Source organism: Amblyomma maculatum, chromosome 1 (assembly GCF_055883805.1).
Source record: "Amblyomma maculatum isolate TAMU_Amacu chromosome 1, ASM5588380v1, whole genome shotgun sequence".
In the NCBI taxonomy this organism is placed as follows: Eukaryota; Metazoa; Arthropoda; class Arachnida; order Ixodida; family Ixodidae; genus Amblyomma; species Amblyomma maculatum.
In genome coordinates, this window is record NC_139344.1 from 206,127,487 (window position 1) to 206,143,804 (window position 16,318).

Sequence of the window (16,318 nt, forward strand, 5' to 3'; positions counted from 1 at the left end):
CATCACTCAGTGTGAAAACTTTAGAGCTTAGAAGCTGTCCTTTCAGGTTCTTAAGGACATGTGCTGGGTCAGAGATGAAAAAAAGTTCCTTCCCATCTAGGGTTGGGTGGGGTATTGAGCACGAAGTTGTTGAATGGCGGTGACTCGAAAAGCCAAATTCTCTCCACATAGCGCGGTTTGCTGCACCCATGTCACAGGTGACTACCCGTACTCTTAGAGAAATCTGGCTGCATATCTGAACTATTTCCAGGACATATGTCTTGAGTACAGAGCCGTCCACGTGCCTACCAGTAAATTCATAGGCTATCACTTGCTTCCATCTTTGGTTTACCCCACCTAGCATAAAGACCAAAGCATGGTTGGCTGCCTCTTCAGGCTTCGAGGGCAAGGTCGTTCCTCCCAAAAGCACGTCTTCTCCACGGTCGAGTTCAAATCCGGGTGCTATCTCCATTTCATCTAGAAAGAGAACGCAGTCTTTTTCCACATCCTCCATTCCCTCTGCCTTGGACCTCATTACGTCGATCACTTCATGCAGGATACCTGGCAGAAACTTCAGGATCTCAATTCTTCTTGCTAGCGTTCTGCTTGATGGGAGAGGGTAGCCAATCTTTCTGAGCGTTTCATACCCAGTGGTTCCACACGCAAATTTAATTTTTAGGCCTTGCTTTACTGTTTGCGCTGACCATGAATTGCCACGATTGTTGTTCCGAGAAAGGGCACGAATTTGGTCTTCATTTAAAAACTTCGTATTTCGTGAGAAATTAGCTGCCTCTTTCTGCAGCTTACGATTCTGCTTCTGTAGTTTTTTTTTTTTTTTTTTTTTTTTTAAGTCGATATTTATTGCCTCAGGGCATCAGTAGGTTATGAGATGAAGGATGAATAAATGATTAAATGAATGGAAAAAGGTTGGCTGATTTTATGAAGTCCAGAAGTGAGCGATGATGAGGTCCCTGCGTCCAAGTGACGTATGAGGCAGGATTGGTTGCTGAAAGGCCAGCTATTCTCAGGTGCCGGAATCGTGTTGGCTTGAGTGCTGGGCAGTCCCACAGCAAGTGGTGGATGTCGGCCTCGACATCTTCGTTGTTACAGATCGGGCATCCTGGGCGAGGATATAAGTGTTGGAAGTATGACCACGTCCTAGTTACAGCTGGTGTAAGGGCAACACCGACCCGGATCCTCCTAAGCGCAACCTCCTCTGCACGGGTGAGACCGCGGGGAAGGGATATCGCACACGGAGGGATAAGTGCACGTGTGCGGCGCCGGAGGTGCTCCTTTCTTGACAAAAGGAGGGTAGCGTCGTCGACTTCGAGAAGCTGTGGGATTGATGCGTCTTGGTTCACGAGGCGGGTTGCAAAATCAGCTTGACTTTGGGAAGGCAGCAGATCCCGTGGGACCCACTCAATGCGTATTGACTGTGGGATGCGCGCCGCAAGCTGGTGGATGTCCTGGCAAATTTTAGGGCAGCGGCTGACACGTCGGAGCAGACGTACTGCTTGAAGTGCGTCAGTGCGGATTACAATGTGGGCTGTAGGGAGCATGGTTATAGAAGTCACGGAGCAGAGTGCCTCTTGAACTGCCACAAGCTCAACGCAGAAAGATGTAAGTGGTTCCGAAAGCTGAAACGTAGTTGTCTGATTCAGGCTAGGCCTCCGTGGACAGTGGATTGCCGTTTTGGCTTCACAGCCTTGCAGGCTTCTCTCTACGTACACTACTACGGAATCCTGAGGCAGGTTAGCATCTTGCTCTTCAAATCTCTGGCGTAGCTTCTGTAGTTTTTTTACAGTGTTCTTAGATTCTCTGTGGTGTTGTTTCAGCTTATTATTGGCTGCTGTGAGATCTGCTATCTTCTTCCAAAGCTCTGCTGCCCCAGAATCAAAGGGTTGGGTCGCACGAGCCACTGCAGTTTCTTGAGGCCGTACATCCGTGGTGGTCGAAGTAAATTGCTCACTAGCATTGCTTTTTTCTGTAGCCACCAATGTCCCATTTATCACTCCGTCTGACGATGAATCTGCTGGAGGATCTTCTTGCGTATTTAAGGGAAGGACGTTTGTCACTTCTGGTGAAGAACCTTGTGCGGCAGCGTCATCACTAAATAATGCAGGCATGTGCACACTTCGGTCCCTCGGTGGTCTTCGCTCTTTAGGAAGTTCTGGAAGCATATAAATAAGGAAAAATAGCACATTACATATTTAAAATAGTGGTCCTCTTGCAAAACTCCGAAGTAAGCTTTTCTGCATTGCAAAGGACTCTTCACCATGGCGGCCCATCCTAAACGTCAGGTGCAGCTGTTTTTCACCCTCCTTCAAAAAAAGGAGTGGCTAGGCAAAACTGGTTCTAATCCCTTTATCCCGACAGCGTATCGTGTGAAGGAAAGGAACGCCGCATTGTTCAGACTATATATGTTTGCAGCATTCTACATTTTTCTGACTCCAAAGCTGGTTTGGCGGCCAAGGTGAAGGAATTTTGCTGTGCCAAGAAGCTGTCCTCCAAAGTTTTGAAAAGGGTCCATAGAAGACGCGGCAGAAAATTTAACACGTATGCAAATCAACCACTTCATCACGTAAAATTTTCAAATGTAGACGACGAGGCGATAAGCAACATGGTAGCAAACACCAAGGTTAGGAGGTATCTGACCTTTGAATGGGAACACCGTTGGGACAGCATTGGGCTTGAGTTTTTTCCAACCGTCCGCGCGGTTTTGTTCGAAGCTCTTGTCTTCGAAATGAGCCTGCAGATGAATGTGTTATTGGAATTAGCCCCACATTGCCTGCTCGAGAATGAAAACAACAGCACGCAAGACAACAGCGTAGTCCAAATATATCAGTCGAATCAATCGAATGAGCTCCTTAATCTGCACATAACAACATATACTGTTTATCTCATTCACTGAATTAGTGCGGTGTCGTTGGGCGAAGCATAGGGCTAACAGGCAGCGCAAGCTACCCAACGCAGCATACGTGTCAAAAACTCAAAAAATCGTAAGTAAATGAATTCATGTTGGCTCCTAGACGACCCAGATGCAGAGTAATTGCCACAGCTTATGTGCCCTCGCTTGTGGTCGTGCTCTGTGCCTTGATTCGTGCCGGCCGCGGTTCTCTGACAAGCGCCTCGTAAAGGCAATTATTTTTTAGTGAACAGAAGCGGCGAAAGCACGTTTGGTACGCATTCACGAGCTTAAACATTGTGTCATGCAATTTCGGATGCAAACAGGCAAGCAGCAGACAATGACCGGTTCGGCGCGGAAGCGTGCCTTTTTATTTACGCCGAGCAAGACGAATAGTGCGAAAATGACATCTGACCAATACAAATCTTGTACTACACTTAGCTGGCTAAACGCAAAAGCGGTAAATCGCAACAAAAACAGCACTGAACCAACATGCGGCACTTACACTACAGACACATGAGGAGCTCGTCGGTTGCCACTTGTCACGCTTGATCCGGACCAGCCACAGAAGCCTTCTTTTCGGGTCTCTGGGAAAATGAAACATCCTCCAACCATTTCTCGCATGGTTGGAGCATTGAGGAACACAACATCCAGGCATTGCACGGCGATGAAAGCCGCGCGAACGCAGGCACTTAGCAGTGACGCCCGCACGACAGCAGAGCGGCGAGGTCGGCGCGGGCAACACAATGGCGGAGGGAGCGCGCGAAAACAGTTTGAGGCGGCGTCGAGTGGTTCAAAGGGTGACCTCACCCTAAGCGGGGGCGCACGCATCGAGGCACCCTAGCCACCATTAAAACCCCTTGATACTTTGAAAGTTACGCCAACGATTGAACTTTGCCGCCGCCGCGCTACCTCCTCGCCTCCTCCTCGCCCCTTGCGCGCCCCTTCGCTGAAGGCCGGCTCTCCGACCGATTTCCTGAGCGAAGATTGGTCTCCCTGCCGTTGCCCTTGGAAACCGACGCGCGTCCGGCGTTTTCCTTGTGTTTTCTTTTTCCTTCGCGCCATTTTTCTCCTAGCGCTTGCGACGTTGGGTGCCTTTCTCTCTCCCCGTAATAACGCGTCACCTGACGCTGCGTTTTTTATTCCTGCTTGCTCCTCAATATTTTTGCGGCGGCAGTATGTTCATTGTATAAAAATAAGGTTGTCCTCTGCAGCATACTGAATATTCTGCGAGGCTCCAAGGCTCCATCATTTAGCATGCTTCGACTTCTGTACAGTCAGAAACAGGGCGCTATAATCTGCTTTTTGCTGTCAGAGATAACTTGAAAATTACAGTCTCTCGATTGCATTTGTCGCGATTATGCTAGGATCCCTGGCTTCCTTCACTAAAAATCAAAATTCGGGCTTGTAGAGGAGCTAGCCTTTCCAGCTTGTACTTGTAGTGTGCGTCGGTTACTCGGGAGCAATTAATGCTGGCCCTGAAAAACTCTTTGGCAAGTAAACCCGAGGTATTGTGGGTAATCTACACTAATTAGGTCGTACGGCATTTTTTTTTCAATTCTTGAATGTGTTGCCATGCTTCGACGCACCCGTGGGTTAAAAAATATGCGTTCGTTTTATCAGGGATACGGCCAATGTGCAGAAGGTGTTCATATGATAACACACGCTTCACTTTGAGCATGACTACTAGGCGTTGGCAGGTTACCTTCGCTTTGAAAGCTGGAGCTCTAAAACCGCGATTCCGCGTATTCATTTATTGCGAGAAAAGTTATCCCATCGATGTCAAATCAGCCGGAATCATTGCATCAATTTTCTCTATTTACGAAACTTAAACAATCAATAATGATTATAGTTATGATGTAAAAATAGGGGAACATTTTGCGAGCAACAATTCTTAACACTGTAACATATTACTCATTTCAATTGTATGCAAGAAGATTTTTTTTTTCACCTAGCCTGAGTGATTAACTCATCGCTCTATGTTCTAGCTACATTTCACTGAAGACCAGTTTGAGCCGCCAATATTACATGAACTCGAAAAAAAAAAACAGGCCAAACGCAGTTCCATCAATTTTCTCTCACCATCCTGTCCTGAAGTAAAGGAAGCCCCCTCGATAGAGACATGAACCTCGCTCTGATAGTAGTCAGTTATTTATGTGGCTTGCTCTTTTCCAACCTCCATTTATGAGAAAACAAGAAAGTATAAGAATTAAAAGTCAATGTATAGTTGTCTCGTCAGATATTATGAGATAATAGAGATATGACTGACAATGTAAGTCAATGAAAATTGAAGTATATCAATGGGTCATGGGGCGGCATCAGATTAAATAGTGATGGTAATAAATAGTGATAGGTAATGATGGTGACTGTTACGGATAATAATAGTAAATGATAGTAATAGGCCCGGATAGTGAGGTGATAGTGTTCGTTGCGGATAGTGACACTTACGATAGGTCTCTGGCATTAGTAGATATAGTGATAGATGGGATAGCGATAGTTAATGAATTGGCAGTTATATGCTTTCTCATTTCCGCACGTTGAAGACCTATGTGCACCTTGTAATTTTTTTATTTGATTGTTGCGTTCAATGAAATCAAGCTCTTTACATAGCGCATGAGACCACAGCATGCTTGTCCCAGAACATCAGTGTGTCGGCAATAGGGCCCACCACTTCTCCCAGTGTACCCTGCTGTCTTTTAACCACGCGCAAAGTCAGTGAGGGGCCGCGTACTCATAAAATTATTTAATTCCTCAATCAGCATCATATCAAGACTGCCGTGGCAAACCTGTTCCTTGCCTCGAAGCAGCAAGGAACAGCTCAAAATTTGGTTGTATACAAAATTAACTAATTAACGCAGATTATCGCGGATCGCTAACTAGCACAGTGCCATTACACTTGGCCTAAGCTTTCCAACGGTATACGGTTCGGTGTTGCAGCTAAAATTTAGATTTTAACTGCAATTTACTAAATATCAATTAATTTGGCTCAGTAATTGATCGAAATACATGTATATTTAACCAATAATCCAATCTCATGGTTGATCATGTGACACATACTATGCTTAGAGAGATAGCTTGACCGTAGCGAAATAGACTAAGTCCTGCTTTGACCTTCTCTGATCTCGAAGTTCAAAGCACCAGCCTGGATCGTTTTCCGAAGTTTTACCGCGGCGACAGATTTCACGCTCTAAAAAAACAAACACAAAGTCAGAGGCAGTACTAGATTAAGTACACAAAGTAAAACCTTATCATGAGACTTAAAAAGTGTCTGTAGCACAGAACTCGCCTGAAAGCTTTGTTTATCAGTATTCCCCATTCAAACAGTTCTAAGAAGAAACCAATCAATTCATGAAGTTTACTTTCGACATTCTCAATGCTTTTCTCGCAATTTTTCAAAAATTTTGTGCACTCCTGAAGCGCAGACCTGGCCCAAAAGCTCGCGCTTCACTCACTGCTGCGGCCGGCCGGCGGGCGTCAAGGAGAAAAAGCGTGTCGTGCGCAGCGCTCGCCGCCGCCGCGCTAGGAGAATCGAGGAGGAAAGCGCGGCGCGGAGGAGAGTGTCGCTACTTTCAAATTATCAAGGGATTTTAACCACCATGGGCGCGCTAAGAATCATGGGCCGGTGTGCTACTTGTTGCGGGACAGTCGGTTTTTCTCGGGTACGTGGAGTGGCGTTACTGCGATGTTTCTTTTTCGTCAGCATCATCATCATCTGAAGGTGCGTACATAGACCGCGAATGCCATAGTAGCGAAGGCGCAAAAGCATCCGTCGCCAATAAATGGTTTCTGTTTCCCGAAATGCCACTAAAAACTTCCTTAGGTGATTGCACAACGATAAATATTTTCATAACATTTTTTTATTTCAAAGTTTGCATATTAAGTACGAAATATTGGTATTTGTGCTGCTCAAAGCTAAGCCAATAGGAGAAAGAGCCATCGCTTATATTGGATAAATCTCACACTGACATGCTGTTTCTCTCTCTTTTTGTAATTTATAGTCACAATATTCAATCTTGGGGCATTATTTACTGTAGAACAACGTTTATGTTTGCGTTAGTTTTGGCCAAAAGTTGTAGTTCTGCACTCGGTAGCTCTCCGGCCCATGATGCTTTGAGCGCCCATGGTGGCTGAACTGGCCGTCTGGAAACGCCATGTAAACTCCCATAGACGGCAGCACAGCTTTCCCTCTAGGTAAGAGTAAGAAACTCTATGGGCTATGCCTCTACCCAATTCTAGCTCACTTTAGTATGGTCATCTCTATGGGCCACGCTGCCATTAAAAAATAATAATAATATATACATATACATATATATATATATATTACTTTTTTAAGGCTCAAAGCAACGTTAGCTCAAAGCCGGTGACAGCCATGGCCAAGTGTAGTCGGTAGTCGAAACCAGTCGAGATGGTTTGCTGTACTGTAGCTGCATGGTAGAAGAACAAATGGTAGCGTAACTCCCATAGAACCCTGCGTGTCGACTCTGAGCGAGGCTTTAGTTTCCCAGCGCCCCCTGCGAACTGTGAGGCACAACAATCACGTGACGTTGCTTGTGACGTCACAGGGACGTGCTTTTGGCGGGGAATTTGATCGTCTTCTTACTTATGAACGAAAAAAAGGCCAACAACGACGGAGGCAGAACGATGCTCGGATAAGGCAGAAAAATGGACACCGTAACTGTTCAGCCAACTTGACTTGACATGGATTTCTACAGTCAAGTTTTACGTTAACTGAAATGTTACGGCATCTTTAACCACCTTATCATAGCATCGTTCTGCCTCCGTCGTCGTTAGCCTAGTCTTTCGTCGCGCGTCATGTAAACGCATTCTGGGGCTTATTTCTTCGGGCACATTTGTGAACAAGGGCCTTCAAGTGAATTCGGCAAGCACATGGATAGAATCACATGGCTTGAGGCATTTCACTAAGGGCATAAATGAGTGAAGCAGTGCTGCATAGAAAGCCAGGCTTTATTAATTCACGATTACTTACATAGACGCTTCACGACAATGAAATCTTTAAGTGTAGGAAAGCAACCACCGCTCATTCGTCACGGTCTTCATGAAATCCTAGTGATAACAAAATGACCTCAGCGTAGGTCTCCTAACGAGACGCGGTGAGATTATAAAAGGGTAAAAAATCTTGCTAACAAACAAAGTACATATCAGTGTCAAAGAACAACAAAAACAAACGAACGGAATAACTAACGCTAGCGCTAGAACGCCAACCTGTAAGAGCTCAGGTAAGCAATTCAAATTGGGATTACTAGTATTTAGAAGTTAATGCGTCTGAGAAGTCAAAATATCTACGATATAGCTTTGCTCCAATAAATCTCGCCCTGAATTATTTTACTCGCGCTTCATTTGCCACTGAGAGGAGTCAATGTGAGGTTACAAATTTACAACTTAAGCATTTAACATGTTCATGAGAAAGATCCCATTGACAATAGGGACATCACTGTAATAACAGCTAAAGCACGTTCAGCGAACGTTGGTGCGGTAATAGGACGCAGTAAGCAAAACACGCAGCAAAGGGAGCGGAACGGAAGGTTTTGAGCAATGCGACACGCATCTTGGAAGCAATAAAATTTCACCTTCACCGTTCAATTAAAACATGCAGCGATACGCCGCTCATGCAGACGTGTATCCGTAAAACAAGCCACCACTTTTGCGACGTGCCTGGGAGGCCGAGCCGAGCCGCCGAGCTGTGACGCAGCATTGTCCCATCGTCCGGAAATGCGCACATGCAGCGGCAATCAGTTTCTCATCGAGCACAGACAGTCTTCGCCTTGCTGTAAAGCTCTACCACAACCAGCATAATAAAATACTGACTGTTTGTTACAGATAACCCACTCTGTACGCAGCGCGCAACGATGAACGTTGAACCGGGGCCGATGACGCACCCATCTCGCGCATGAAAAAAGCTTTGGGGTCTGAGCCATATCTGAGCTTTGGGCAACTACGCAGCGGATAATAAGTGGCCGAGAGAGGCCGCTAGAAACAAGTTAAAATATTATTAAAAATGTGACACATTTTTTATTACGCAAGAAACGAAAACTGCATTATTCCTGAGCGCGAAAATTATGTTTGCTTTGTAATTCTTTGGAGTTCTGGCAGATCTTATTTTCTGTGCGCTAGTAATTTGCCTCACAGTTCGCAGGAGCCCTCATCATCGAGTTGATGCCGCTGGCAGTAGGCAGCTGCACGCGTTTTCTTCCAAGTTGCGCGACCAGTTGTACATTGACCTTGGTAGCTGCTGCATTGGCTGCATGCTGGCGGCGCTGGCGGTACATGGTGCATGAATTGCACGGTACATGTACACATACTAGTACTACTACCTGGAGGTGCTGAAAGTGAACGAACCGCGCGGTAAACTTTATGTTCAATGTCCAGTAACGTGCACTACGGTATATTGCATTGCCGTTGCGCTTTGTAGGATTACCACTTAGCTTAATTCATGCTGGTTGTGACTACCGGAAGGATCTGTCTCACGCGCGATAGCTTGGGCCGCAGTGTAAGGAATTTAATTTCGGCTGGGATGACCACTACACCAAAGGAATCTCCTAGCGGCGTTGTTGCGGAAGCTGATCTTGGTTGCGGAGTGAAAAGAAAAGCCGAGGAACCTGTTACTGGCCTGGATATTAAAAAGGTGAGGTCACAGATTCCAACTGTACGTAGTTGAAGGGCGTGCGAACGGCTGTCGCATGCGGCCAGGGAGCCGCTCTACTCGACCTATGTTCACACTTGCAAATGCGACCCACCGCGGGTTGCTTTTCCAGACTTGTCTATCTTGACTATTCACCATGTAGGCCCGTTCACACTTGCGACTCGCGGAGGTCGTGCGATCGTTTTGGTCGAACTGCGTCGAGCATAGGTCGAGCTGCGCGGCTCTCTGGTCGCATGCGACAGCCGCTAGCACGCTTTTCGCGACTCGCCTGCATGATTCAAACCTAAACATTCTTCTGCTATCGAAATTCTGTTATATACAGAAATTTAGCCCAGTGAGGTTCACGATTCACGTGTGGCCATGTAGTTTGACCACTCTGATGTAAAAAAGGAAAAGAAATGGCAATGGATGTTGCGTTCGAAGGCGACCGTCAGCTGCTAATAATTCACTTCAGTGTAATATTCGCGATTCCAGCATTCCATGCGGCACCTGGCGGCAACACCATGTAAACGCTCCAAAGAGGTCCAGTAGCAGACGCCCCTTGCTTGCGCTATGGAAACCTGCTAGCAAAGCGCTCGTAGCACCGCGAAAAAGGGCAAAACCAACGGCAAACCGATTCTGCAGCCGTTCCGCAGCACAGTGGCACATTGTTTCATGTATTTACTTCGTGATCCAGCGATCAACGCCAGATAATCGATGCATTTTCAATCTCCGCGGAACGCATTGAAAGTGCCGTCTGCATATAGTCTCGCCAGTTTTTGTCGTACGATTGCTTTACTGGTATCAACTGCCTTCTACTAACCTTCCCAAGGGACGGAACACCTACGGATAAGTACGAGTGAACAATAATACGTACTACGCATCTCGACTTCTCGCGTCACGTACAAAATTCGATCGGCGCACGTATAAACAACTCCTATAGTTTGTGACAGCTTGATCATAGCGCTTTTTAAGCTAGTTCTGCTAAGAACGTCATCATCAAATGCGCGTAAGGGAGCACTCTACGACGATCGGCTCAATTATTCGTCGCGTCAGGCAGGCGTCTCGAGATCTGCAGGTCACGCAGTGCGTGACTGCCCTCGATCTTGTACCGCACGTGTTACGGAAATTGGGTCCGTTGTGTGATCGCGCTCGCTTATGCGGCTGCTCACTTTTAGCGTTGCAGTTTGTCACCCTTGAATAATATCACAGAATCGGCATAGTTTTGTCGGCGACAGGTCTCTGACAACTGCGCGGTAAACTGATCAAGCCGGCACCTTTTTTTTTTTTTTTTTTAATATATATTCTCAAATAAAGCTGTGATTCCCTGTCGACAAAGCTCACTTGCAGGGCGCTCATTTGGTGAAGGGCTTGAATGCGTATCACACCTCGCCAATTATCAGAGCAGCATGCAGTGATCAAAAGTCCTAAAGCCTAAGGATTATAGTCTCAGCCACAAAAGAACCCGTCACTCCATCAAGGCCTAAAGGCATTTAAAATGCCTCAAATGATTTATTACCACAGCCAGAAATGGTCTGATAGCATTTCATGGCAATTCGTTCTTTAATGACACCGTACGGCTTCATTTTGCGGCTGAGACAAAAATCATTTGGCTTCAGGACTTCTTACCATGACTGTACATAACACGTCAAATCCAAAATTAGCTTAGTTACTAATATATTAATCAAAGAATTAGGGGTCGTTCAATTAACTCAAGAATATACTGAAATCAAAGCTTATCTATGCCTGTGCTCAAAATGAAACTTGGATGAGCTCGCACGGTCTTTTCAACTCAAGTTCTTGATGGCCCTACATATACACACGTGCCTTTCATCCATCTTGTCGCAGTCAAGTTTAGTTCTAGAATATTTCAAACATGGTGATATATGCTGAAGTAAAAGTGGTGTAAACATTTCACAGTAAGAAAAGGATATCAGTAAAACAAATCAATGATTTTACAGATATAGCCAAACATCACCTTGTCAGTACAGTTCAGTCGTGTCACTCTTCGTGACCCTATGGACCATATCACGCCATGCTTTCCGCTCTGTCACTATATTCCTAACATCACATAACTTCATCTGCAGCGGCTCGAGGATGACATCTAACCATCGCGTTCGTGGCCTACCCCTTCTCCGGTAACCCTCAACCTTTCCCAACATCAAAGCTTTCTCCAGCGACTCCTCTCTTCTCATCAGATGAGCAAAGTAGCTAAGCTTTAACTTCAGAATTTGACCCTCCAATGAGCAGTCAGGGTTTATAGTCGACAATATCGACTGATTTGATCTTCTGGCAGTCCAAGGAACTCTCAAGAGTCTCCGCAGCACCACAATTCAAACGCATCAATTCTTCGGCTGTCAGCCTTCTTCACAGTCCAACTCTCGCATCCATACATTGTGACTGGCCATAGGGTTTTCTTGGCAGAAAATACTGGAGTGGGTCAACTTGTCAACTGCAGCATAAATGACCCCCGTGAATAAGTGAGTGTATGCAGATTGGCCGTAGAGAACTGATGCACACAACCTTCCTTGCACATACGTAAAGTGTGCTTTCTTGGACACCTGGCGATTAATTGCAAGAAATGATTTGCGGCTGCTCTAAAGGCCGAGACTCGTAAGACAGCTGTCAAGTGGAGCTTGATAGGATGAGGCCCATCAGCTGTACGAGAAAGCCAACACAATAATCAGTTTTTCGTGTTTGATGACACACTATTAAAGCTAATGGCTTTCTGCATAGCAACTAATATTTATTTAATTCCACAGCTTCTTGAGAATGTTTTTCTACATATGCAGTGCACGAGAGTATTGTAAATGTGCATAAGCACTCACTACATAACCGGGTTAGAATAAGGGGAACATGCACACACAGAATCAAAGACAACCAGGTAAGGATTGCAATGAGCATTCAATTCAATCTTTATTCAGCATTTTTACAGAAAAATGCAGGAAGCGGGGACAGAAAGATGCTCTGCGGCAAGCTTGACTTAGTTTGAAGTTGACTTGGCCTCAGTTCGCAAGCAAACATTTCAACCAGAACATATGTCTTCACCTGGGCTGAAGAGAAGTCTTGTTGAAATGTTTGCTTCCGAACTAGGCTGCCCCTCAACCCTCGTTTGTTTTTCTTTGATACTAGATGACCAAGACTTCCATTTGTCACTTTTCCAATGCTCTATTTTCACACTGCTGCATACAAGGTTAAAGGCACATCATTTGGCACAAGCATTAATTGCCGTGTGCCTCCTGCACTTGATATCAGATTTCTTGTTCTCTTTGCAGCAGAGCAGAGCATTTCTAACGTTCCCCTTCATGGATCACTGCCTTGTCGTGGCGGAGGGGCTTGCGAAACTCGATGAAGTCGTGAGCTCTGCTGTGTAGGGCCACCCAAGATAGACAGGTCACGGCAGAGAGTTCTGACAAAATGTGATTCACTGGAGAAGGTAATGGCAACCCACTCCAGTATTTCCTGCCAAGAAAACCCTATGGCCAGTCACAATACCATTAGACTGTGGCAAGCTCTCCAAGAGATGGGAGTTCTAATTCACCTCATCTGTCTCCTCAGGAACCTGTATGAAGGACAAGAGGCCAGAGTCAGAACTGGGCGTGGTCTTACTGATTGGTTTCCGATTGAAAAAGGAGTGAGGCAAGGCTGCATACTGTCGCCCTGCCTATTTAACCTATATGCAGAGTGCATCATGAGGAAGGCCGGTCTGGACGAGCCTTCAGCTGGAGTGAAGATTGCTGGAAAACGTATCAGCAACCTTAGATATGCGGATGATACCACTTTAATGGCAGAAAGTGAAGTGGAACTCAAGAGACTTCTGATGCGCGTACAAGAAGAGAGTGAGAAGTTTGGGCTTAAACTGAACATTAAAAAGACGAAGATCATGGCGTCTTGCCCTATCAAGTCCTGGAGCATCAATGGACAAGAAGTGGAAGCTGTGACAGATTTTCTTTTCTTGGGCTCCAAGATTACCTCGGAAGGAGACTGCAGCCATGAAATTAGGAGACGCCTGCTTCTGGGAAAGAGAGCAATGGTTAGCCTTGACAGCCTAGTAAAGAGCAGAGACATTAGTCTGTCAACCAAGATCCGTATAACTCGTGCTATGGTCTTTCCAGTTGTGATGTATGGATGCGAGAGTTGGACTGTGAAAAAGGCTGACCGCCGAAGAATTGACGCGCTTGAATTGTGGTGCTGGCGAAGACTCTTGAGAATTTCTTGGACTGCCAGAAGATCAAATCAGTCGATATTGTCGACCATAAACCCTGACTGCTCATTGGAGGGTCAAATTCTAAAGTTAAAGCTCAGCTACTTTGGTCATCTGATGAGAAGAGAGGAGTCGCTGGAGAAAGATTTGATGTTGGGAAAGGTTGTGGGTCGCCGGAGAAGGGGTAGGCAGCGAACACGATGGTTAGATGGCATCCTCGAGGCACTGCAGATGAAGTTATGTGATGTTAGGAAGATAGTGAGAGACCGGAAAGCGTGGCGTGACATGGTCCATAGGGTCACGAAGAGTCGGACACGACTGAACGACTGAACTGAACTGATTTCTAACGTTTACACCCAGCTGCACATACTCTTGCATCCTCCTAAACGTTAAGTAAGCCACTCAGTCTAGGCAACAAGTTAACTCAGGAAGGTGTCACAAACTTTTTTCAGTAAACTGCACGCTTGTGTTGACAAGCACTAATGCATCAATTTCTAAATAGTAGTGACATACTATACCTGAATACGTACTTGCGCTCGACATATAGAGTTCTCTTGAAAAGTATTGCTTTCTGCACCTTTCTCACTTTTCCAGTTTACACCTTCCGAAGCCAAGTAGACAACAGTAACAAGTGTGGCATTGTTCGAGTTAAGTGGAACTATATATGGGTATCAGGTAAAGAAAGAACGTAAGATATGGCACTGGCAGCCATGTAACATAAAGCATAAGTACGCATTATTAGCTGCTTTGCAGTGCAGCTTACATGAAAGGCAAAACTACTTACCACATACAGACAAGATAATCAGCACAGCCTTTGCCTGGAAAATAGTGTTTTGCAGTCAATGAGGCCACACTATGCTTTCACTTGAGGTTGACACATGAGTATCATCTATCAATGTTTAATTTTTAGAGCAGTGTTTTCCTGCTACAACTTCAACATTGCTGGGATCAGCTTGCCGTGAGCAGGAACTGTGTTGTTTTCTCATGAGAACGCATAGTCAGGCATTATACATGAATTATTTTTATTACAAACCAGTGAATGATACACTAGTTTTCTCCCTAACAGCTTTGCACTGTACTTTTGTGTCCTAATCTTTTAACAGCTATAACAAACACATAAAGTCGCCATGTCCTCATTTATAGAAGAATACAGGAAGAGGAAGGAATGGAAGAAGAGTGGCAGGCCTGCAGAATTCCTACTACACAACAATAACATACATATTAACTGACAAAATATTATTGCACTTACCAAAGTATTATTTTGCAAATGAACACTAATCTCCATCAACAGTAGCCATGCAACACTCGTGAAAATCCAAGCACAAAGAAATCTCAAGAGAATGAAATACAGTGTAAAATTTCAATCGAGCGAACCTTAGCTGGGCTTAACAAAACCACCAGCAAAAAGATTGAAGGAATCGAGCTAATTATCTGAACAATATATGAAATGTGGGAGAGGTTGGCAATAAACTGATGGGCTTATATAAAGACGCATGAAGCCTGCTCGTCACCATAAATCATTTTTAAGTTAAGAAACCAAGCTTAAAACCATCAGCTACAATGTGTGGGGTACATGAGGTACTCGAAAATGTTTAACTGAAACATTGTCACAGTATGGCCTACAGATTTAAACCTTATGTGGAGTGGGGCTTTAATGTACAAAATTATTAAGTATTTACAATCACAGATAAGCACAATACTGAGCTTTAGAGAGGCTAGTTTGGCACTCTAACAGTTAGTGAACTACTTTACTGAAGATCTGATGCCCTAATAAATATTTTTACCTCCTCCCAGTGTCGACTAAGAATGCCCGACAGCTTTTGTAAAGGAACTGTGATGATTTGTGCTTAGTACACTTTTACAAACGCGTCTTTAGGTGACTAGAATGCAGCACTGTCATAGAATATATTCACACAAGATACAATAATCGTCACTGCAAAAGACAAAGCTGACTCTTTTAGATGGCGTTCAGGTGAGTTGTGTCACCTACCTACCATTCAAGTGCTCCATAATTGAATTTAATTTACCAGCTCATGGGCACAGCACCTAGAGATAGGAAACTGGAGTAACCTGATGCCTATCTTGTGTATCTCAACTCAGTGTTCTTATCTGTAGCCATTTTTTTTCGGTGTCCAAGTAATCCTGGCTAGATTACAGATAGGATTACTTTTAAGATTCGAGTAAGCAATGGATGTCTGATGAGAATTTTGCATGAATTGTGATTGCACAGACTGTAGATGCATAGTTTGTAAGATAGATAAAGCATCAAAGTTTATTTCTTAGTCATGCAATACAGCCCCATACTACCTCCAAGCTCTAAACTTCTACAAGGTAAAGAGCACCCTTTTCCTCAAATTATAAGATGTTCTAGTCTTTAGGGGTGTTATTTGGATACACTAGGAGGCTGAGAAGCAAGCCTTGTTGTCTGGTAAAAATGGTATGTGCGATAATTGCAATGAAGCAATCCTTTTGATATCTGAGCACTCAAGAGAATGTTCAGTTTCATAGACTCGACTGTTTTCCTGTCGCTCTCTGTGCCGCATGTTCCACACACACGCATCCGCCGGTCCTCTCGCAGCTTTCTGCAGAA

General features: G+C 44.9%; 1 protein-coding gene across 2 annotated transcripts in view; it reads left to right on the plus strand.

Moving 5' to 3' along the window:
- The first annotated feature begins 9,133 nt into the window (after positions 1-9,133).
- The window catches only part of LOC146205423 (pseudouridylate synthase RPUSD2-like), a 57,280-nt gene continuing 50,095 nt past the window's right edge, over positions 9,134-16,318 (plus strand). For both annotated transcript variants that reach the window (XM_084590088.1, XM_084590089.1), the window contains exon 1: positions 9,134-9,527. In XM_084590088.1, the coding sequence (XP_084446214.1) occupies positions 9,336-9,527 (192 nt within the window). In that variant the 5' untranslated portion in view covers positions 9,134-9,335. The remainder of the gene's footprint in view (positions 9,528-16,318) is intronic.